Source organism: Penicillium taxi, assembly GCF_028828555.1.
Source record: "Penicillium taxi strain IBT 34144 chromosome Unknown utg000006l_segment0_segment0, whole genome shotgun sequence".
In the NCBI taxonomy this organism is placed as follows: domain Eukaryota; kingdom Fungi; phylum Ascomycota; class Eurotiomycetes; order Eurotiales; family Aspergillaceae; genus Penicillium; species Penicillium taxi.
Window position 1 is genome coordinate 1,586,156 of NW_026643208.1, and position 22,862 is coordinate 1,609,017.

Sequence of the window (22,862 nt, forward strand, 5' to 3'; positions counted from 1 at the left end):
CATACCAATCCGACTGTCTGGTCTGGGCTCATATCCATCAATCAGAAGAGGTCCTGATGGTGGCTGGGGGAGCGATTTCTACAACCAAGATGTTTTTCTCCCGGCTTTACTTCTTGGTTGAGTTCTGCGACAGATGGCCTTTCGAGCGATTCGATATCAACCTCGAAGAATTCAACCCAAAGTTGTCGACGCCCCCCAATCCAGTAGTAAGTCTTGAGAAGATTCCAGCAGCTTTTTTGGATCGTACAAGACTGAAAATTTTAGAAGTTCTAAGTTACTATCAGCCACAAGTTACGGACTTGGGATACTAGATTCAATAAAAGTAGACAAAATGGGTTGGAACTCAGTAATAATATTCAAAACTGATTTTCGAGGGAATCAGGAGGGCTTTGTAACGGACCTAAACTGTGCCAGAAGGGATGAAGTTGTGTCAACTTGATTGGGATTCTAAGTTAGAGAGAAGAGAGAAAACAAAGGGCGCGTCTAAAGTACCGGAAGATAAGAGTCACCTGACTCCTTATCTTGCCTGGTTTGCACTCCCAGTCCCTACTAACATCTCTATTCCCAAGTCTGCCTTCAAGTTGTTGACTCTTGAGGAGCGATGCTGGCATCCCTGGATCTGATGCTTCGTCTATTCACTCGGAATTTCACAAATTAACCCAATGTTCTTGACTCATGCAATGAATAAATATTTCAGATTTATTTAGTACACCGATTCGTACCTACAATGTAATTTCCAGCATGTCCATGAATATGTATATTGGAAATTAAATTTGAATCACAACGTTGGAAGGAAAAGACACGCCTCGAAAGTGCTACACTCAATCTTTTACTGCCTTCAGGGCATCCACAGCCACATTGCATCCCCAGCGAACAAGCTTCTGTTCTTTTTCCGAGGCCACGATATCAGACTTGGCAACAATTTTGCGAATGAAGTAAATCAGGCCCTTTGCAATATGTGGTGTATCTTGCACACGCAAGAAGACTTGCATCAAGGACTCTTCATCCTTGACAGGCTCGTCTGCACTGCCCTTATTCTTTTTTTGTGCCTTCTTCTGGGATTGCTGAATGATGCTGATAATAAGAACCTCCACAAATGTTTTAGTCTTTGGTTGCAGATATGCGAAGTTGAGGTTCTTCAAGACCCCGAGTGTCAGTGTCCCATCTGCGATTAGCATGGCGAACATCTTGGCCACATTGACGACTGACTTCACGCTGACACCGCGTTCCTCGTCATCAGCATCGAAATCTGGCCCGGCTTCATCCAGGTCTTCTTGCTCGCCCATCTTCTTGAAGATGTTCCAGAGTGCGAACATGAATGACATTTTGATGCGTCGGCCCATTTCAGCACAGAGACGGCGCGCAATAAGGGTATAGTATGGGTTGTGGGCTTCTTCTTCCATGGCGCAGTGGAGTAGAACACGGGGTATTTCGAATTCCTGCGCGCGTTTCAACCGCAGCTTAAGTAGTCGTACCTGCGCATCTTGGAAGTCATTGGCGGACATGATAGCGACGAAGATTGAACGTCGGACGTCGGTGTTCATGCGATGGGCTTTGGCGAGGTCACCCAAATCGAGTTCAGCTTCACTGTCGTCATCTGAATCAGTGGCATGGATTTTTGGTGCATCTGCCAGTTCCTTGCGAGCGGATACTAGTGGGTCTTCCCTCCAGCTTGCACCCACGAGCCACCATTTACCCTTTTTGGAAGAGTCTTGGATATCAGCGCGGGTAATGTTGATGGGTTCCGAGGCACGGATGACACGAGTGTTGTTCAAAGAACCCAAGATTTTGCGCATCTTGGTAATGTGTTCAGAAGTTATACCTGCGCCAATACTATTCTTCACACGGTTGTTTTTAAGATCTGTGATGATGTCGATCATGAATTTAGTACGGACGGAAAGTTTTGCCTCTCCAACCTTTGCGACTGCGGGCTGAATGAGCAGAACAATGTCCTTCAGTGCTGATGGATCATCTTGTCGAAGCTGGGGTCCAGTATCTGCAAACATTGTTAGATAAAGCGCGACGTGAGTGCTTGTAAGCAACACTTACTCCGAATGACCTTCAACAGAAGCTCGGTGTTTGTCTCGTTGATATCCTGAAGGAAGAGACGAATATAATCGAACATCAATGGACTGCCAATGACATGGAAATTATAAAGTTGCGAGAGAAGAGATAAAAGATTGACGTTCTCTTTTCCCTCGAACTTGCCACGCTCATCACCGTTGGCCTCTAATGTTTCGACAATTCTTTGCACAAACTCCGCACCAACGTCCATACCCATAATCTTGTAGAGGGCTGCGATGAATCCTGCATGAAGGATCATAAATGTGTCTTGAAGGACGGCCCTTTCACAGATGAGACCCATCAGCAAGCTGAGCAAAACAGAAGTGACATTTTGCCGCGGGTAGTCGCGATAAAGCTTCTCGAACTCGGCGACAATAGACATCATATTGGCTTCGGACAACTTGTTCAGGTGTCCCTGAGCTTGGCGCCGTAGTCGAGTAAGAGACTCAGTCTCGGGATCCGCACGACCTCTCAATGATGGCGGAATGTATTTCTGAGAAGGAGTGGCTGTAACAGGAGCCACATATGGGTTCTCTCGCTTTTTGGGTGTTTCATTTTCTTCCTCGTCAAACCCATCAAAATCGCTCCCTGTAACACCCTCCTCATCCTCGTCATCGTCATCATCACTGCCGAATATCTCATCGTCCAGATTATCCTCCTCATCACTGTCCATTTCGCTGTCATCCTCCTCTCCCCGCGCAGCAGCAGCAGCCTGTTCTTGGGCCTTGCGTCGTTTGCTTTGTAGCCAGTCGTCGGCTTCGCGTTTGCGCTTACGAGTGTCGTCCTCCAACTCCTCGCCCACATCTCCCAATAAATCTTCTAGGCCGTCTTCTGCAAAGGCTTTTGGAAGCTTTTTTCCCTTTTTAAGACCAAGCTTCTTCTCCAATGAAGCGATTTCGGCGTCATCTTGGGCCAACTTGGACTTGACGGTATCCGAAATGCGCGGCCGAGAGTCTTCCTCCTCGTCGGTTTCTCCCAAGTCAATCTCCTCTAATTCTTCCTCCTCATCCGACTCAGATTCTTCAACCTTCGGCGATTTCTTTAAAATCGACTTGGCTTTCTTTTCTGGTTCTGAAGTTTTGGACTTGCTCTTGGACACAGGTGGGACATCATCGCTCGATATATCGTCATCTTCGTCCAAGTCAAAGTCATCTTCATCATCATCATCATCAGATTTTTGTTCATGTCGTTGGAACTGCTTCTTAGGCGGTCCAGTAGGCTTTCTTGACTTTTTTTCTGTCCGTTCAGCTTGTCGGCGGTCTTTGCGATTTGCAGGCCCGTTTTGTCGACGCTTTTTTTCGCCGTATGTGTCGCGAATACCTAGTTCTGAGCGTAGGTCTCGTGGCAGAGAAGTCGTATTATGCCGTGGGCGTCGCATAGTGAATATATTGCTCGAATTCAGTGTAGAGAAAAAGATCAGCTTGCCAGAAGACGTTGGCGGTGAAATGAACTTTTCGTCGTCCACCTTTTTCTGCCAGTCAAATCCGAAGGCGGCGACAAGCATAACCCACAGCGGAGTTTCACCCCACGAAGTCCCAATAGGAACAACTAATCAGCTATTGCAATTGCGGCGTGGTTTATTTCAGGCTCATTTCAGTTTATCTCATTCATAATGCCCGGGACGATACGATCAAGTCACGATGAGGTATTTATGACTCCCTTCATATTGCAATTTCGCAATATTTGGCCACGAGACCATTAAGAGTAGCTTCGCTAACTATCATCACCAGTTCTTTTCATCCCTAACGGGTCTCCTCACTCAGGCTTCTAAGAAGTCACGAGGCTCAGTATATTTGAGCCAAAAACCGATTATTGACCCTGAATCCACAACGCCATTGGTTCTCATCCGTGCTACAGATGGCAACACCAATGCGCCAAACCCCAAGTCTACGAGCAAGGACGACAAAATCGTCAAGAACAAATCTACAAAAGTCAAATTCTCGACAGTCGTGAAGACAGATGAGCTCGATGCATTTTATACCCGCTACGCCGAGGTTTGCAAGGCTGGCATGACTGGATTGAAGAAGCGGGATCGCAAGAAGGCCAAGGGCAAGAAGGCCACAAAAGCTTAAAGCCTCGCTTTGATTCTTCCATTCAAATGATGGAGTTGTGTTTGTGATACCATCGCCGGCCAGCATTCACCCATGGCTTCATATTTTATCTGCATTTTATGGCGTTTGCTCGGCCTACTTTATCGGTTTTGTGGATCTTCTCGTAAGCTTCCCTTCTTGGTAGAAAAACGATTGTTCTGCCATAGTCGATAGAAGAGAGAATATATTCATGATATCAGTTGCACCAATGACAAGATTTCAAAGCTTGACAAGCGAAGAAATTTGGGAATTTTGTTAGTAATCACCTTCCTGCGGAGACCATGATAAGAGTACGTACGTATAAGCGGGGAACTAGCTGTTAGAGCCTGAAATGTAGCATGGTTGTTGCATGTATGAGCCGATATCAGCTCCGTCGGGTTACCCGATGCCACTAATCTGTACTTCTGCGTAATGATTATATTCCCCTCATTCAGCATTGCCAAGAAACAACAACATGCCACTGAGCCACGAGTCTTCAATTTTAGTCATCGGAGCAGGAACATGGGGATGTTCAACATCTCTCCATCTAGCCCGTCGTGGATATAAGAATGTTCAAGTACTAGACCTCCATCCAGTACCATCACCTATTGCGGCCGGCAACGATGTGAACAAGATAATGGAACACAAAGAGCTTAAAAGTGCGGCCAATATATCTTAATCGAAGCAAATTCAGAAACTTAAGCTGATAGTCATTACAGGCTCAAATCTAGACCCGATAAGTGCTGCACTGGCAGCTTGCAGCCGCTCAGCGCTAAGAGGCTGGAAGACAGATCCTGTTTTCCAACCCTACTTCCACGAAACAGGAATCATAGTATCCGGCCATACACCAGAGCTGATACAGCATGTGAAAAAAGCCGAGATCGACCCCTTTAAGGCCGATTTCGTCGCTCTCGAAACAGCAGAGGACTTTCGCAGGACTATGCCGCCTGGTGTACTGACTGGTGAGTTCCCCGGTTGGAAGGGCTGGTATAGTAAAGAGGGAGCAGGATGGATCCACACACAAAAAGCCATGGTCTCCGCATATACAGAAGCAAAAATTCTCGGCGTGAAGTTCTCAACCGGCCCATCAGGCCATGTTGTGGCGCTAGCCTACGAAGACGGCGATGTAATCGGTGCCAAAACTATAGACGGCGTTATACACAAAGCAGAGCATACGATCTTAGCAGCCGGCGCCGGTAGTGATCACCTGCTTGATTTCAAGAGACAGCTCCGTCCAACAGCGTGGACACTATGCCATATACGCATGACGCCCGAAGAAGTGACGAAGTACCAGGACCTCCCTGTGTTGTTCAATATTGCAAAGGGCTTTTTCATGGAACCGGACGCGGACAAGCACGAACTTAAGATCTGTGACGAGCATCCTGGATACTGCAATTTTATCCCGAATCCAATTAGACCTGGTGAGACGAAAAGTGTTCCATTCCCCAAGCACCAGATCCCGCTTGAGGCGGAATTGCGCGTGAGGGACTTTCTACAAGATACGATGCCGCATCTTGCTAAGCGGCCTTTGGTCTTTGCGAGGATATGCTGGGATGCTGATACGCCTGACCGGGCGTTCTTGATCGATAGACATCCTGAGCATCCTTCGCTTCTGTTAGCTGTTGGAGGGTCGGGTCGTGCTGCGAAGGATATGCCTACTATAGGTGGGTTTATCTGTGATGCGTTGGAAGGTAATTTAGAGAAGGAGTGGAAAGATGTGATGCGGTGGAGACCGGAAACTGCTGTTCATCGAGATTGGCATTCTACCCAGGATCGTTTCGGAGGACCCAATAAAGTAATGGACTTTCAGGATGTCAAGGACGACGAGTGGACTGAAATATCGGCATAGGTGTATCCTTGAATTTAATACCCTGAATACATTCACCATCCATCTTTTCACTGAATCATATCTAGTTAGTAGAACAAATAACCATCTGCTTTGCTCTTGTCTAGCTTACTAGAACCTGGACTACAAGGACAATTTTTTTGTCGACTAATTTTCCTATGGTACACAGCCAATGAAGCTACGTTTGGCGGACGAAAGTGAAATGGGATGGAAGCAATAAAACTATCCTGAAATCATCCCGAGTGACGTTTAAAAAACAAAAGAAAGTGGAAGTCGTCAGTCGTAGGGGTAAGACTTTATCAACAACCCCGAGCGCTTAAGCAAAGAATTTCTGAGCGGCAGCTCTGTCCTTGGCATCGCGAGCCTTCACAATCTTGTTCACTTCGGAAATTTCCTTGATGATACCGGCATCCCCGGGTGCCAGCTTTGAGGCCACTTCGAGGTCTTTGATAGCCTTGTCCTCCTCCTTCTGACCCAAGTAGGCACGAGCACGGCGGAAGTATGCTTTGGCCCGGTCAGCATCCTTGGCCTTGGCCGCATCAGCAGTCTCAATAGCGTAAGTAGCCCAGTTTTGGGCATTACGCCATTGAGACAGCTTCTGGGCCATCAGGGAGGAGTTGGAATGCAGCGCAAACCGGACAGCCTTCATTTGCTCTCCCAACTCCTTGGGGTCGCCCTCGGCCGGCTCAGGGAACTCATTGAGATAGCGCAAGCCCTTTTGGTACTTTTCTAGACCCATTTCGCAGTCGCCAGACTTAAAGGCGGTGTTTCCAAAGCCTTTAAGGTCGGATGCGATCTTGAAGGCGAGCGGTGCAGTAAGTTCCTCGCCCTGGAAGTCTTCGGGGAAGTCCTCGTACGGGTCGCCAGTGGCGTCAGGCACGCGCTTGAGAGCATTTTCGTAGTCTTCACCCTCCAGCTCGCCACAGTCCACGACAGTGATGTCAACATTGGGCTTGTCGGAGTTGGTATGAACGTTCTCGACCCGGCGCACAGTGCTCTTGCCATTAATCACCTCTCCGAAGACGACGTGCTTACCGTCGAGATGAGGGGTAGGGACGGTGGTAATAAAGAATTGACTTCCATTGGTGCCGGGGCCGGAGTTGGCCATGGAGAGTAAGAAGGGACGATCATGCTTTAGGTCGAAGTTCTCATCCGGGAATTTTTCGCCGTAGATTGATTCACCACCAGTACCGTTGAAAGCGGTAAAATCGCCACCCTGGATCATAAACTGCTTGATGACGCGGTGGAAGATTGAACCTGAAATTTCCAATTGGGTTAGTATCTGCCATTGCGATCGCAATACTTTAGAAGCGCACCTTTGTAGGTCAAGAGCTTTCCCTGCTGGCCGATGCCTTTCTCGCCGGTACACAAAGCTCGGAAGTTGTCCGCAGTCTTGGGGACGACTAATTGTTGGTTAGTGTCTATTCGTGTCAATTGCGCGGAAGGAATTCAAGTCGTACCATCGCCAAACTGTGCGAGGACATGTTAGCTTTGCGATCTCAGTAGGGCCAATAAGAGAAACTCACCAATTCAAAGACTACGCGACTGGGCTTTTGGTCGCCAATCTGAACGTCAAAGAAGACACGGGATCGCTCTGGATGAATCAAGTCAGTATTTATTTATTTTCCGCGCATCGGGTAGACCGGGGTAAGGAGAGGTCCCCGCATGACATACGAGATGCGGCCATTTTTATGAAATGGTGGCGTTGGAGGAAATGTGCAGGGAGGAAATAAAAAAAAGTGGAGCTCAAATAGAAGACGTTTAGTCTTGTTAAGATCGTAAGGTGGAAGAGGGGGAAAGGGAAGAAGAAGTAGAAGAAGTGGTGGGGGAGGGGAAAGCCGCTTTGGTGCTTCAGGAAGCTTCCACGGGAAAGATGATACTATTTCTGCATGTACCATCGCGTTCTATATTCATTTTGATCATATTTTCTCACTTATTCTATTTATTTTCAATTTCATCTCACTTTTACTGCAACAACTCTGGAGGTATTTCAAACCCTGCTGGCAGTGTAAACTCAAAACTTGTTTTTATAGGTCCTTCACTCTCTTTACCCTCATTCTTCCCTTCTTTTGCTTCCTTGGGTTCCTTTTTTGGAGGAGGATTGGTACTGATCTCAATGGTGACCTATTAAAGACTGTTAGTATATCAATATGATTAAAAGAAGAGCACGCTAGGAGGTAATATGTACCACCGCATCTTCACTGCGGAAGTTTACACCCACCGGTCCATCATTCTTGAGCTCCACATCCATCATAGCCTGGAATACTCCATTCTTGACTCGTTCAGGCACATATGAGCTAGCCATCTTGTTGTAGAAGTAGTCGTAAATCTTGCGTGCTGAGTCTGGACTTGCAGCCTCATGGAAATCTGGCTTATTTCCCTTTTTCATGCTGCCGTAGAGCGTGAATTGAGACACTATAAAGCGTTAGTCCAAGAATTGTGTACAATTTCCCAAGTACATACCACATAATACCTCTCCCTCGATATCCTGGACATTCCTTTTCCACTGTAAAGCAAGTCAGATCTATCCTGGAAGCTGTCAAGATCTTATGTCCTTACCTGTCCTTCATTCTCATCAGGCCAGAACTTTGCCTTCAGTACTTTATTCACCAATTTCTCGGCTTCTTTCTCTGAATCCTCCTTGCCCACTCCTGCAAACACCAGGAGTCCTTTGCCAATTGATGATATTAGCTTGTCATCAACTGTGACAGAGGCTGATTTGACTCTTTGTATAACAACTGGTGTATTGTCAGTATATGTCAGTTGCAAGATGATATGATGTACACACGTTTCATTTTGCTTGAATTAATAGTATCTATACAGCAAGAGTTAGTTATTAGGCATTACAACTCAGGTATATATTCATGCCCTCTATTGTTGTCCGTGGGGTAAACAGGCCAGCGATGGATTGGCGAACCTGAAATGAAGTAATAGTACACAGGCTGCAGGCACTAAATGATACAAATTGTGCGCTGTTGCCTAGACTGATTGATTGTTCAAATTCTAGGCATTCAAAAAGTGGGAGATTGCGTCAAGTTTTATCATGCGTCAGAAACGTTGTTGTTTCTTTCCCGTCAACTTCTTCTCAATAGCTACAGACTTATTTTTCACCGCCTCTAACACCGCCTTCCCAAATCAATAGCAACGAAGACATTGAATCCAGGTTCAATTTGTATTCCTCGACATCATCTTCATAGTCACAAAGACTACACATCACACTCCCCACTTCTAATTGACTGTGACGCTACCTTCCTCTGAGCGTTCACATATCCCTCCGAATCCACCCCAACACCAAACAATCGATAGTGACGTGGACGGTCCACATCAGAGGGGTTCAAGATGGCGGCCCGCAAGACACAACAAGAGATTGAAAAGACCTTCAAGAAAGTTGCAGAGGGCATGCAAACATTTGAAGGGATTTATGAAAAGATCCGGTCGGCTACAAATCCCACCCAGCGCGATAAGCTCGAGGACAACTTGAAGCGTGAAATCAAGAAGCTTCAAAGATTTCGAGATCAGATTAAGTCATGGGCTGCTGGCAATGAAGTTAAGGATAAGGCTCCATTGCTGGAGCAGCGGAAGGCCATTGAATCAGTATGTTTGCGACCGAGATACCCGTGGTGACCTTGACTCGACTAATACACTCGAATAGTGCATGGAACAATTCAAGGCTGTTGAGAAGGAGATGAAGACAAAAGCCTACTCCAAAGAAGGCCTATCAGCAGCTTCACGACTCGATCCTAAGGAGAAGGAGAAGGTAGAGGCCTGCGACTTCCTATCTTCCATGGTTGATGAGCTTCAACTGAAGATCGAGGCTATGGAGGCGGAAGAGGAAACGCTACAGGCGCAGATGAAGAAAGGAAAGAAGGACACCAGCAAGGCGAACCGAATGGCGGACATCTCGCGAGTAACGGAACGGCATAAGTGGCACGTCAACAAGCTCGAGTTTCTACTTCGGTCGCTACAAAATGGCAATTTGGATATCCAACAAGTGATAGATCTCAAGGAGAGTATCAAGTACTATGTTGAGGAAGGAGGTAATCTCGATTACTCCGGAGAAGACGAAACCCTGTACGATGACTTGGCTATTGGAGAGGATGTGGAATTGCAATTTGGCATTGCCGGCGACAATGACCGAGTATCCTCACAAGATGCGCTATCTGTGCATGATGACGAACCTGAGCTCAAGCCCAAGCCCAAGGCAGAATCTACTTCAGGAAGACGACCATCTACGCAGATGAAGTCACCCCTCCCTGTCCTTGCTACTCTTCACTCCTCTGCCTCGTCCAATACCACCCCTGGGATGAAACCTGCGCCTCTTCCCACTCGTCCGCCTGGCGAAACACTCAAGTATGCCTCCGCAGCAGCTGCAGCAGCTTCCAGCGATAAGAGTGGAGTAGGTATCTTCCCTCTCCCCCGCCACCCGGCGCGAGTCCTGCATTTTCGCCTATTCTTTCCGTTTCGACAAAGGCCGAGTCGTCTAGTTATTCGCCAAGTGTTGCTTCTGTGCAGCCTGTGCAGCCAGTTGTCAATGCATCTGCAACCATTGCTACATCGCCAGAGGAGCCGATTGGATCAGGACGAACAAAGACGCCCGGCAGAACGAGGGCGCCCAGTACCTCGTCAGCAACCCCGGTCGATAAGTCGACAGCAGCAGTTAACGGTAAGGCCATTAATGAAGGCGCAGTCGAAGGTGCGGGAGAAGGCTCCGCAGCAGGCACAGCATTAGGCGATGAGTCGATCTATCATCTGCCTCCGTGTCTGCAAGATTTGGTACAATCATTTGAGTTGACAAAGCAACGTTCCTCCGTGAACAACTCACAATCAGTGCAACGACTTCTCGCAAATTCATTAACCACCTGTCCGGAACCCGGTGACGCCGACAAGCCCCGCCACTACAGAGCGCAAAACCCCCACAACACTCCCCTCGCCTACCCACAAGAGCCCCTGTCTATCTTCCAAGATCCTCGGTTGTACGATACCGGACGTATCGACACTGATACTCTTTTCTACCTTTTCTACTACCGCCAGGGCACATATCAGCAATACCTTGCTGCCAAGGCCCTGAAGAACCAAAGCTGGCGTTTCCACAAGCAGTATCAGACATGGTTCCAGCGACATGAGGAGCCAAAGAATATCACGGAAGAATTTGAGCAGGGTACATACCGTTTCTTCGACTATGAGAGTACCTGGTCAGTATCCGTTACAGAAACCACCATTTTTTACCGTTACTTGTAGTCACGTGCTAATGTATCGTGCCCGACAGGATGAACCGGCGCAAGGCAGATTTCAAGTTTGTTTACAAGTACCTCGAGGATGAGCTCTAAGCCCCTCGGCTCTTGTGCTTTGGGCCATAGCTATGTTCTTGATGCGATTGCATGCAATTGCCCTGAAATTACATGAACGCCCATCGCTTTTTTTACGTTTCTTTTGATTCCATGACCGTATGAAAAGTGCGCTATTTTCGACTATGGCTGTTTTTTTATGGTTGTAAGAATTAAGATGTATTAATCGGAGGGAGATAGAAGGATCTGTCAAGATATCTTTGTTCGAGCTCGTGTTCGTGTTTGTGACGGTGGTTGTATCAGTCTATCTTATGGCCAGTTTTTCCCTATTTTGCTTTTTTTCGGATATTGGGATGACCCTGGATGGGGATTCAGGGACAAGGGAGTTTTCTACTGTTTTTGAGTTTACCCCAGATGGTTGAGAAAGTCGTCGATTCCATTGACGAAGTACAATTCTGTGTAATATGGTAGAAGTACCTAGGGCACGGTAAATCCTTCAGAGGTTAAAGTACCGATACCCTAGCATAAACCCACTAGTACGTACTCCCTACTACTTGTACTTATGTGGATCTGCTTTAGCCCAGCTGTGCCCTTGTGATCTGCAGGCACGGGCAACTGAAAGAAAGTGAAGAACCAGTAGGAAAGCAATACTATGTCGGCTCCATATCCCTGGCTGCATATACGCCGTACAATTTACTATCATTGACCAATAAGGAATATAGTACGATTCCACTTTGACACCGGGAGGAATGAGCTGCATGATCCCTTGACTAGCGGCTAATGTTTGCGCGATTTTTATTCTAGAATTCAACCTGGAAAAGGAAAGTGAAAAGAAAAAGAATTACTAGAAGTTTAGTGCGTTAAATAAAATTAGATACACGGATGATATCAGAACGGGCCGGTTAATCCCGATATCGTCGATCCTATTCACCCCGGATTGGCGGGAATTTATTAAGATCGTGGATCACGGGATTCACGGAGGACATTATACTCCGTTGTTTATATTAGGGCTATAATCGACAATAAAAGTACTATAATACCTAGGTATATTACTCTCAATAATATAGTATGGTGCTGAGTTCCAAATTTGGTCAGTACACAGTAAGCAGGATCCAACATGGCAAAATCAACATGGCAAGATCAACAAGGCATATCGTTCTAGAATCCGAAGAGAAGAAAAAAAAAAAAAAGAATAAAGACACAACGCCACAACATCCTGAAACGAACATCACGGGCCAAACCTTCCCTAGGACTAAACTTCCCCTCCATGTCAGAATTCAAGACGCTAGAAGTTTTCCAGAAGCCGCACTAAGCACTACAAACACTGTAATTGGACATGATCATCCTTTGAAAAGAGGGGTAGAAGCGCAAGTCTGACCGCTTCTTGAAATCCGTGCAGCTTATCGGGGCCAATCCTCTTGCACCTCTTTTACTTTCCAATCATAATTTCCTTTCTTGTTGGTGGAGAATCGGAGGTCCGTGATGTTGTGGCGTTGAGCTAGAAGGGAAGTCGAATGTTCGTCACATCACGCTAGGCATGTCAGCTTTTGGAATATTGGAACTTGGATTACACTAATGCAGGATCTAGTAGTAATTGCAGAAATCCCGCATGTGTGGTGATTCCAGAATGACGAGGCGGGGTGGGCTGTGTGATGTGTGATGTGGGCTATGGGCTATGAGATGGACCAGTTGTCATTGAGCATGAACATTCAACTAAGAAGTATTGGAACCCGGGTGACTCGAGATGCAGGAAACAAGTTCACTAGAGGGGAAGTTGAAACTTGTCAAAGCTTCTGTACAGACATACTATACCTCTTTCTCTCTTTCATTTGGAATGCTCTGAATACCTACTCGCCCCCAAACGACCAATCATTGTGGATTTTCCTGACTAGGAACCCCCATCGAGGACGTAGAAGGATTCGTACCGGCGTGTCTCACGATGGTTAGTTTACAAGCCCTGAAGATTGGGATTTTCCTTCATTTTTATTTTTATTTATATTTTTATGAATTTTTATTTTTATTTTTTCTTATTCTTTTTCTTCTAGATTCCTGACTTGCATTTCATTTAAACTACCAGACTGCACCTTTAATCTCCTCCAAGCAATCCGCATCTACAATCGCCAATATGCAGTCCAACTTCAACTACGAACAATACTCTCCCTCTCCCTCATATCCATCTTCACCGGTAGATTACTACTTCTATGGAGCTCCTCAAATCTACGACCGGATATACGATATCGACACATGCAGTCCTTTTTCCAGTGGCAAGGCAGAAGTTACTCCAGATGCATACTCCTTCACCAGCTCGCCTTACTTCTATTCTCCTGTGAACGACTACTCCACCTACTACGATGCTCAAGCCATGACAACCAGTGTTGCCAGCCCAGCTAGTAGTACCTGTGGAAGTACCTGCGGCAACAGCTGGAATATGCTTGAGGAAATCCCAATGCCCAGCTTCCCGATACCCATGGCAATAGGCGATGATTCGTGTCCAGACTCTCCACCAGCAACATCCAAGTAAGTATATCCTGCTTGAGACTATCATTTACAGACCGATCTAACAATGTACTAGACCAGCTAAACCATTTGGTTGCGATCAATGTGGAAAGTCATTTACTCGCTTCGCCGATTTGAAGCGTCACCAATCTAGTGTGCACTACCCTGTCTTCCGCAATTGCCCTGTTGGGAACTGCTCCCGCAAGGGAAGCAATGGCTTTCCGCGCCAAGATCACCTGGTCGAGCATCTTCGCTCATACCACCATCTGGATGTGCCGAAGCGACGGGCTTTGAAGAAACGCTCCGCCAAACACATCTCATGACCTTCTCGCGCCTCACTATTTGGGGAAACTTTTGATTTGAACTTTTGATCTTGATCTTATGATATTACGACTTTGCGGCGATTTGTGTTTTTGTCGATTTCGGTCGATTTATGATGGCGCCTTGTTTTCATCTTCTCTTCTTTATCTTTCTTCTTTACCTCTTCTTTACCTTTCTATCGCATCGACGATCTTCTTTTTTCTCTTCCTTAAGCTCAGTGCTTGTTTCCATAGACTTTTTTACGACATTGTATAGAAGTCGGCTTTTTTGTGATTTTGGTGGATTCATGTCATGTCTATAGATTTCTGATTTTTAAGGTAGGGTGGCATTAGCGGGTTCAACATTTGAACATTGGCTTCAAGGTTGGGGTGGGAAAAAAAGGCTGGGAGAATAGAACAACTGAATCTTTGTTTCATCAGTATTTTAACCTATGAGTTGTTTTATCTTGTTTTACCATATTTCATAAAGTCCACGACTCGGTAAGACGATGCATTAGAGTTCATGTCACCTAAACTGACTCGTGTGTAATCCTACTAGTTTGATTTATACTCCATTTCTCCATAATTCAAACCAAATACTTTTTATCGCATTCCCTGATAGGTAGGTTACACGAATAGACCTGGTATGCAATGCAAATCCTGAACTACTATGTAAACCACCGGCCATCCCCGCTCTCTAAAGGCTCCATTGCATAAGCACCCACTTTTTAGCCCCTGCGCAAAATTGATTGTCATAGACGCCTTTGGACCAGACCAAAAAGGGCAATGGCCAAGCGAAAAACTAAAAAAGCCCTATAGAAAGAATCCTTCGATCATAATATTCCGGAACTGGTGGTTAGACAATGCTGAGGGTACTCCCGCCGGGTACATTAGGGAAATCAAGTATAGACTTATTCTTTCTTGGTACTAGCGGGCTGCAGGGGTATTGACTAGTCTGATAGCCTTGCATTCTGATTCGATCTAAGAGCCGAATATTGGAACATTCGAATGACAACACCAGCTAACGCACTGAGGCACTCTCCGTTTTAGGCCTAGCATGGAATCCTTCCAGCGGGAACGGATGCTTCGAATTGTATTCCGTAGCCGTAGATCTTTTTCGCTTATTTTTTGGTACTATATACCCACTTATCTTAGCTTTGCACCTGCAGTAGGCTGACACCAGCCCATTAGCAAGGTACTAACTATCACGCAAGTCAGGCAACCTCGTGGCCTGCGATGGAACAAAAAAAGCGTCGAAAGGTACGAGTTCAAAGCTGAAAAAAGTGGGAACCCTTTGAATTGGTGGGAAACGGTTGACGTTTCTTTCAGCATGCGCGATTTCCAATTCCAGCTCCAATTTTAGTTGAAATTCATGCGCCAATTCCAACCCCGATATCAGTCCAAGCTCTAGTTCTAGCAAGTTTCAACACTCCCAAGGTTCAAACTCCAGACCCAGTTTCCAAAATAGCACATTCCTTAGCATAGTCACTCCACACAGCACAACTATCCGACAGAAATTGCATATCATCTGCCCAAGCCGAAGCCAAAAGCTCCTTTATCTCCGCTTCCCGCTCAACAAATTGTAATGCAAACCCTTGCTCAAGATGCCATCCAATGTGACAGTGCAGGAGCCACGCTCCAGGGTTATCTGTGCGGAACGCTAGAGCAAGATGGCCCCATGCTGGTAGCAGCGCCGTATCGCGCTTGGGTAGCGTCCCCGCCAAATGCACAAGTCCATTTCTACTTGCACTAGCCTTTCCACTTCGTTCGCCTGGAACCTCGTAGCGTCCTGGTCCTTGCGCAACCACTAAAAAATCATGGCCGTGTAGATGAATTGGATGTGGTACGCCGACGGATGTTTCAATCACCACTAGTACCCATTCCTCGGCGTGTGGAACCGCAATCACCGCAGTGGATGGGGATTTGTTGGTCGAGACCAAGTCTGCATATGTGTCTGTGTGGATCTGGCGCAGAGTGGGTTCACTCCAGTTTAGGTACATGCTCGTCCCGTTCAGCTGCCAGCGATAAAATGAGTTAGTTGTTGTGGAGACTGTGGCTGGGAGTGTTTCGTTATATGATTCGCCTCTTTGGTCCGGGAAGGCTTGTGAGATTATTGGGATTAGATTTGAGGCTTTTTCGTCTGTGCAGCTATTGGTACTAGTGGAGTTGTGGGCTGTCGTGATTGGGAGCGTTGGTGGGGTTTCATGCTCGCTTCCACGTGTGTTGTAGTATACTATTCCTCGAATGTTGTTGGCGTTGCTGTTTGTTGAGCAGGCCTTTTGTGGTATAGCTCGCATCCAGAAGCTTTCGTCCGTGCTTTCATTTGCGTGTATAATTATATCATATCGCTGTCCTGTTTCATCGGCATCCAGTCAGAAATCCATGCATATCCGATTCGGAGACCTTTCTATATTGGGCTAGGGCGGGGTTTAGTATCGCCTACCAATTGCAATGTAGATGACCGATGTAGTGTATGGTTTTATTGGAACGAGGTCAGTGGCAATGACCGTCATCAAATGATGATCTACAGAAAACTAGAGGATGATTAGTCGTCCGATCTCATCAATTATGGAGTCTGATAGTGAGTAATACCGAGAATAGTGTGTCACATGCCGCATTACCCAAACGTAATCTGTAGGATTTCCCCGCTTCGAACGAGATATTGAAGCGGAATCCGGTCTGATTGGGATCTTCATCTTCCCCGAAGACATTCACTCCATTGATAAGCCCATTATCAAGCATTGGTGACCCGATAAGCTGTGCCGTATCCCAGAGCTCGTCAACTGTCCGAGCATCCCAGTCGCTTAGTAGGATGACGCCCTTGTCTTCGTCATAGTTGGCACTAGCGGGTCCGTTGATGATTATTCCGCCAAAGGCTCCTTCCCACGTTTGAAGCCCTATATGTGAATGGTACCACGTTGTTCCGTATTGTGTCGCCCGCCAACGATATGTCATTGTGTGACCTGGTGCAAGTGGGCACTGCGTTATGGATACCACGCCATCCATTGGATTGCTGTAGTACTGCCTGATACCATGGAAGTGTATACTGGTGCCGTTGCGCGCCGTTGCGGGCAGTTTGTTGTGCAAATGAACAATCACTGTATCTCCCCAATTAACTTCAAGTGTCGGGCCTGGCACGGATCCGTTGAATGCTAGTGTCCAGCGGGTCCTTCCGTCTGGTGCAATATATACTTGGTCGAGTTCAAGCCAGAATTCTCGGGTAACGCCTGTGTCTGGCGTCGTGGTAGTGTAGTCCGTGTTAATGTCATAGTTGCACCATTGTTGTCGGGTTTCTGGTGTATTTCCTAGACAGCTATCAAAAGATCTTTTCTCAGCTTCTGAAGTTAAGGGTGTCTCATAGAGCTGATATGAAGAAATGGGTGAGCTCCTCGCTAACAGTGCCGACAGGCTAAACATACACCAGAAAGCCTGCTTCATCGTACCTAGGTGTGTAGATATGAGTCTCGCTACTACCATCTAGGAGCTGTCGACAATTTGTACCTGAGAAATACTTTCCAGCCCAATAATCTGGAATAATACAAGTCCGATCGTGCAGGAATCAGGATTCATCCGACCAGGGATCGGAGTGTGCAGGCATGGATTGTCCAGGTGCAATGATCTGCCACGGTTAGTTTGAATCCACATCTGTGCTGTCATGTGGCAGCTAGTGTCTAGCTCGCTGAACCCAGCGATTTGGTCTATGCGGGTAGATGCATATAGATCTGGGTACCTGCTTTAGTAGATGAATCGGTCATAATCAGCCTAGGTAGATAGTATTTTCAATACAAGCCTATATACCCCGTTGATAAGAATGTGATTCCAAAAGTCCAGTCCTAGGAGCTCCATAGTATCTATGTACTTCGATAGTTCTTTCTATCTAGATATCTCCATGTATCAAAATATTTCTATTGCCTCGCTCGCTCCATTCAGAACTTAACCATCAGGATCCACACTCGGTGTAAATCTTAGTTGATATCAAGAGCAATTAAAGCATGGCAGACTGCAGCTCAAGTTAATTTTAGCGACTAGATTCCCATAAGCTCACACATGTGGTCAACGATGAACCCGAGGTCAAAGTAAAGTACTGCCACCCTTGGATGTCGACAACTCCTCAAAATCCGTAAAACAAACACCAAGCGCTTTCCCCGATACATCGAAATCCACCCCCTCCTCTTTCAACCGCAATATCTTCTCATCGCGAAATTTATGCGTGCTGACCCTCCACTCCCCTTTATACCCACCTAACGACCCACCCGCCGCAAGGACCCGGTGACAGGGAACTTCGGGTGCAAAAGGGTTTGTGCGCATCGCGTTTCCCACGGCCCGCGCGCTGGACTTTAGGTATGTTGCCATTGCGGAGTATGTGGTCCAGCGGCCGCTCGGAACGGAGAGAAGGACGCGGTAGACGCGTCGGCGGTATGGAGTTAGAGTTGGATGAAGGGAGATGCGACGAAGGAACTTTTGGGTTTGGATGTTATTTGGTCGGCTGGTTGGTATAAGTCTCTTGAGTTCTTGCTCTATTTTTGCTTCTGTCTCTGCCATTTTATATTGGTTTTGCTTGGTTTGATACTGCTTGGCTGGATTTGTCAGTATGGGATAACTTCAGTGGACGCGACAAGACGCGTTGAACTGGGTTACTGACATGATATTGAGGATATAGTTTGAATTATGGAGTTATAAAGAGAAGGTAGTTCAAGTAAAAGAATGGGATTTAAGAGCTGTCATATAGGAAGTTGCGCCAGGAAGTTGCTCTCAAAGTGGCCAATCACAGCCCCCATCTGATTCCAGCTTCCTCGAGGGGGCAATTTTTTGGAAAACCTCGGAATCAGACGTGGCCAGGTCATTATAAAGGGCTGATCCTATTATCATTTCTATATGACCAAGACTCTACACTACATCACGAAGGAAGATTCGTCAATTAGTTAAGTCCTCGAATCATATCACGTGACATAACTTGAATACAATTAGTTAGTTATTTCCTTCTTGGGATATCCTGAGGCTGTCACGGTGATATCAATTTCATCATTTCAAAGTTTTCCAAAACAGGGAATTTTTGCAATTGATTAAATTTGAAAATATGGCTATGGAAGATGCACGTCCTCAGTCAATTTTGAGTCTTTCCTTCCAGATCTTACGTCGCCTCCTATGGAGCCCTGGAGGGTTTTTCTGATCGGGCCTAGCAAGGCACAGTGAATGACTTTACCCACACTCACTGTTGAAGATCTCAGTAATTTTGCTCTGGTAGCTGATAATTCAATGCTGCCGATACTGTCATTGATTCAATTCGATTGGTATAATACAATACTCTAGCGGCTCCCAACAGTGCCTAATAGTGTTATTCTAAAGAGGAGTCATATATCCCTTGAAATTAGTAGTCCTTATATTCTATAGTGCATATGACGCTTAAATTAAGTGCTATAATATCATAAACCGGCGTAGTCAATATGTAATATCCGATATGGTGTAATTCAGGGGGACGACGAAATTGCTATGATTATGCGTGGCGTTGTTGTAGGAAAATTGAGGAATTACTGCAAAATTAGATTCAAGGCTTCAAAGCATTTAATATGTTCTTATGCACGTCCCCCTCCTACCCTCGTAATATTAGTCGTGGTCGTAATCCACCATGTAGGAATTCCTCTCTTCCCCTTTTCTTACAAGGCCAGTATTCTTATCCCTTAATAGACAGTATTTTTATAATCAATACCCTGCGCCTTTAGACCTAGCCCCCAGTCCGCAAATTGGTCCCAAGTTTCACTGACCTTCAACCCATTGATGGCCGCGCCACTTACGTGAGCAAGCGTCGAAGTCGTCAGCTCAGTTATATATAGGCTTCCGTCAGGAAAGACGACACGATGAGTCCAACTCCTCTGGGTGGGCAACACGATTGAGTTTTGGATCATAATCCTTGGACTTGCCGAGCCACCGGTCGAAAGATCATCTATCTTCACAGTAAATACAGCATTGACGCAAGAAGCACAGAGAGTAGATGACCCCAGTAGCCATAGTTGCGTTGGATCTTGGCCAAATGCGATGTGAATTAGACCTGCAGTACTGCCGATATAAGAGGACATAGCGAACCAATCAATAGTTGCGTCTGCGTTGATGCGTCCAAATGTACCCGTACCTGTAGTCACATTTCCTAGCAAAGTGACCCAGGCGTTACCATCCGGTCCAGCTACCAGGCCAACGGGCGTGTTCCCTTGCTCTGGAGGAACCGTAATCTCCTCACCACTCCCTCCATCGTTCTTGTAATGCCAGATCTTGCTGCTTAAGTCCAGACTAGAGAAGACATGTCCGCTTGTAGGGTGTATAGCAATGAATATTGGACGTCCGCTAACAGCCCAGACTTGGTGTTCATCCGGGTTGTTGATATTAAATCTGACTATGTGCGAGCTATCTTTGCACGCTACCCATAGGCTTCCATTGTTTTCTAAGATTCCGTGGGGTCCGAACGCGGGATAAGGTATAGGGATAGTGTTGATGATCCTTGGTTGGTAGTCGATATCGTCACCATTCGGATCAATGTGGAGGATAGCGCTGTCAAATTGGACAGTTGCCCAAACGGTGGATCCAGAGGAATTAGTCCCGGTGTCCGAGGAGAGTGTTAGTCCGTGTAGACCAGACCATTGATTTGTTACGGTCCATTTGCGAGCGCCAGTAGGCCGTCCATTGTCGTCAAGCGATACTTTGACCAGTCCGCCATCAGTTTGCTGAGAGATGAGTAAAAGCTTATCGCTCAAGGCGACGATTTCGTGGGTTTCAGCAGCAGCCGGGAGAGGATATTCGACCACACTTTTGGCAGGCAGGGTGCCTACAGTGGTGCCACTGACATGACTTAGTAGCCATAGTTGCAATTGCAATATAGAGAAGAGACAGAGCCGCATTCCGTTTTCTTATTTTGGTAGAACAAATTGAAAAGTTTTTTAGGCTCAGAGCTGATTAGGGGAACTGCATTTATAACTAGTCAACTAATAGCTAATTAAATACGGAGTACATAAATATTTCAGAAATTCTATTGTGTAACCAGAAGTGAAATCTTTCCGCTTTTGTTGGTTATCGGGACAGATTTTACGCCAGTAGGCTTTATCTTGTAACTAATCTACTATTAAATAATCGTCTTTTGAGCACTTTTCATCACACTAAACTAGCCGGAAACTTTATCTACTAATTCGGTGATCTCTGGAATTGATAATCTTCATTGATACATCAAATATTTGACTTCTCAAAATGTGCTCGGACTCCAAGATGTTGAGCTCGGAGCAGCTCTCTAGGATCCCGACACCTGAGGAGATGTTAGGAATGACTTTTTCAGAGCGCTGGATTTTAGAAGAAGACTTTGTGCTTTCTGGAAATATCGAAGTACTTCAGGTCTATCGGTACATTTTTGGACGTCGGATGAACGCCTCGAATACGACTTCGCGGTCCTTCTTCGAATTGAGATTCAGTTTCGGGAGAATTCACAATGCCAGTCAACCCTTGAAGAGATGCTTAGAAGTGGAAAGAACACCCGAAGCTTAACGAAGATTATTTCGAAACTTCGTGAAAATTACTGGATGTTAGAACGTAAATGGTAGCACACTCAGTTAGTATTCCCTGCTTATCACCCAGTTGCGCGAGGATTTAGAATCTGGCGATCACACCCAGCCTGGTATATGCATCATCTGCTTTATGAGAATTGTGTTAAAAGAGGTGGATGCTGTGAAAGAGAGTGCAACTGCTGCTGCTTTAACCGAAACGAAGACTTGCGACTGGCCATTGCACTATGGAGTGCATATGCTGCCGGAAAGCTCGAGGCTTTGAACTCAGCCATCAGAAGAAAAAAACTAATTCGGACTTTATTCGCACCATCAAAATGCATCTTGAAAGAATCAATCGATTCTGAATACTATTAATTTCGGCTATATGCTGCGGCTTATTAGGAGTTAGCAGATTGAGCACCACAGGCCCCTCATTTGGTAGGATCGTTACCTCTCCTCAATGATATATACCTCTTCTAGAAGAGGTTGACATAATAATCTCTAAAGCCTACGAATATTAGTTGTTGAACACTTTCAAGAGCAAACTAGGGGTATATCTCTTGATCAGCTTTGTTTATCCTATTGGGTAGTTCAGTAATAAATTATACTGGGGATTACGACGTTCTGTTTATTAATTTCTGTTCTACTTTGATTTATGGGTCGTATTTCCTATATTCTTAAACCTTGCTAATTGATTTTATCAACCTTGATATACCTGTTCAATATCTATGGATATCTAGAACCTGTAGATAGAGTCATCGTAGAATACCTAGGTGCCTAGGTAGTATCCAGAAAACTTTTACCAAGGTTGAATCTTCTCTTATGAGACTCCAGCTCAGGCGCCCTTCCCCTTCATGAGAATCTCTTTAAGGGTTGAGCGATGTTACGAATTCTCCTAAAGCTAAATCTCCACCCGGAAGCTTTGTCTGAGGCTTGTGAGTGTTTGCATGAATTTAAACGCCATCCAATGAAAGAAAGATACTATTAATACGGCGCAATATTCGAGTATGAGGATATACTGGATGACTTGGATTGAATCGCATCGCAATCACTACTCTTTTTATAAGAAAGTTTTAGGCTGGGCCCGAAAGGGCATTCTAACTTGTGGAGCAGACGATATAGTCAATTCAGATGACTTGGATAATTGTGATGATCTGGGCTGGTAGAAGAAACTCAGGCTAGTCGTTTGAAGTAAGTGACTTGACTGGAAAAGTAGATCAAGATTGACCACACCAACTAAGCTAAGTGAGGCTTAAAAGAGGCGAGAGAAATGTTGAAATAAA

At 45.8% G+C, this 22,862-nt stretch overlaps 9 protein-coding genes across 9 annotated transcripts; 4 read left to right on the forward strand and 5 right to left on the reverse strand.

The window, feature by feature from the left end:
• Nucleotides 1-821: 821 nt before the first annotated feature.
• Nucleotides 822-3,568, reverse strand: N7495_009697 (MIF4G domain-containing protein; the record flags this gene model as incomplete). The annotated part of the gene is made up of 2 exons (XM_057212348.1): nt 822-1,996; nt 2,050-3,568. 2 exons carry the CDS (start codon nt 3,566-3,568, stop codon nt 822-824), a joined length of 2,694 nt encoding a protein of 897 aa, XP_057059211.1.
• Nucleotides 3,569-3,676: 108 nt separating this feature from the next.
• On the forward strand, nt 3,677-4,136 carry N7495_009698 (signal recognition particle 14 kDa protein; the record flags this gene model as incomplete). The annotated part of the gene is made up of 2 exons (XM_057212349.1): nt 3,677-3,709; nt 3,795-4,136. The coding sequence occupies 2 exons, from the start codon at nt 3,677-3,679 to the stop codon at nt 4,134-4,136; spliced, it is 375 nt and encodes a 124-aa protein (XP_057059212.1).
• A 472-nt stretch (nt 4,137-4,608) lies between these two features.
• Nucleotides 4,609-5,982, forward strand: N7495_009699 (NAD(P)/FAD-dependent oxidoreductase; the record flags this gene model as incomplete). The annotated part of the gene is made up of 2 exons (XM_057212350.1): nt 4,609-4,792; nt 4,853-5,982. The coding sequence occupies 2 exons, from the start codon at nt 4,609-4,611 to the stop codon at nt 5,980-5,982; spliced, it is 1,314 nt and encodes a 437-aa protein (XP_057059213.1).
• Nucleotides 5,983-6,295: 313 nt separating this feature from the next.
• Nucleotides 6,296-8,774, reverse strand: N7495_009700 (uncharacterized protein; the record flags this gene model as incomplete). The annotated part of the gene is made up of 9 exons (XM_057212351.1): nt 6,296-7,236; nt 7,296-7,382; nt 7,440-7,449; nt 7,506-7,573; nt 8,031-8,103; nt 8,168-8,394; nt 8,443-8,485; nt 8,539-8,717; nt 8,768-8,774. The coding sequence occupies 9 exons, from the start codon at nt 8,772-8,774 to the stop codon at nt 6,296-6,298; spliced, it is 1,635 nt and encodes a 544-aa protein (XP_057059214.1).
• Nucleotides 8,775-9,318: 544 nt separating this feature from the next.
• Nucleotides 9,319-11,306, forward strand: N7495_009701 (CNOT2/3/5 family protein; the record flags this gene model as incomplete). The annotated part of the gene is made up of 4 exons (XM_057212352.1): nt 9,319-9,573; nt 9,632-10,375; nt 10,450-11,171; nt 11,246-11,306. The coding sequence occupies 4 exons, from the start codon at nt 9,319-9,321 to the stop codon at nt 11,304-11,306; spliced, it is 1,782 nt and encodes a 593-aa protein (XP_057059215.1).
• A 2,083-nt stretch (nt 11,307-13,389) lies between these two features.
• On the forward strand, nt 13,390-14,083 carry N7495_009702 (uncharacterized protein; the record flags this gene model as incomplete). Its single annotated transcript, XM_057212353.1, has 2 exons — nt 13,390-13,781; nt 13,837-14,083. 2 exons carry the CDS (start codon nt 13,390-13,392, stop codon nt 14,081-14,083), a joined length of 639 nt encoding a protein of 212 aa, XP_057059216.1.
• A 1,415-nt stretch (nt 14,084-15,498) lies between these two features.
• Nucleotides 15,499-17,497, reverse strand: N7495_009703 (uncharacterized protein; the record flags this gene model as incomplete). Its single annotated transcript, XM_057212354.1, has 3 exons — nt 15,499-16,412; nt 16,503-16,593; nt 16,652-17,497. The coding sequence occupies 3 exons, from the start codon at nt 17,495-17,497 to the stop codon at nt 15,499-15,501; spliced, it is 1,851 nt and encodes a 616-aa protein (XP_057059217.1).
• A 633-nt stretch (nt 17,498-18,130) lies between these two features.
• On the reverse strand, nt 18,131-18,601 carry N7495_009704 (MGMT family protein; the record flags this gene model as incomplete). Its single annotated transcript, XM_057212355.1, has 1 exon — nt 18,131-18,601. One exon carries the CDS (start codon nt 18,599-18,601, stop codon nt 18,131-18,133), a length of 471 nt encoding a protein of 156 aa, XP_057059218.1.
• Nucleotides 18,602-19,737: 1,136 nt separating this feature from the next.
• N7495_009705 (uncharacterized protein) lies at nt 19,738-20,946 on the reverse strand (the record flags this gene model as incomplete). The annotated part of the gene is made up of 1 exon (XM_057212356.1): nt 19,738-20,946. The coding sequence occupies one exon, from the start codon at nt 20,944-20,946 to the stop codon at nt 19,738-19,740; it is 1,209 nt and encodes a 402-aa protein (XP_057059219.1).
• Nucleotides 20,947-22,862: the final 1,916 nt, after the last annotated feature.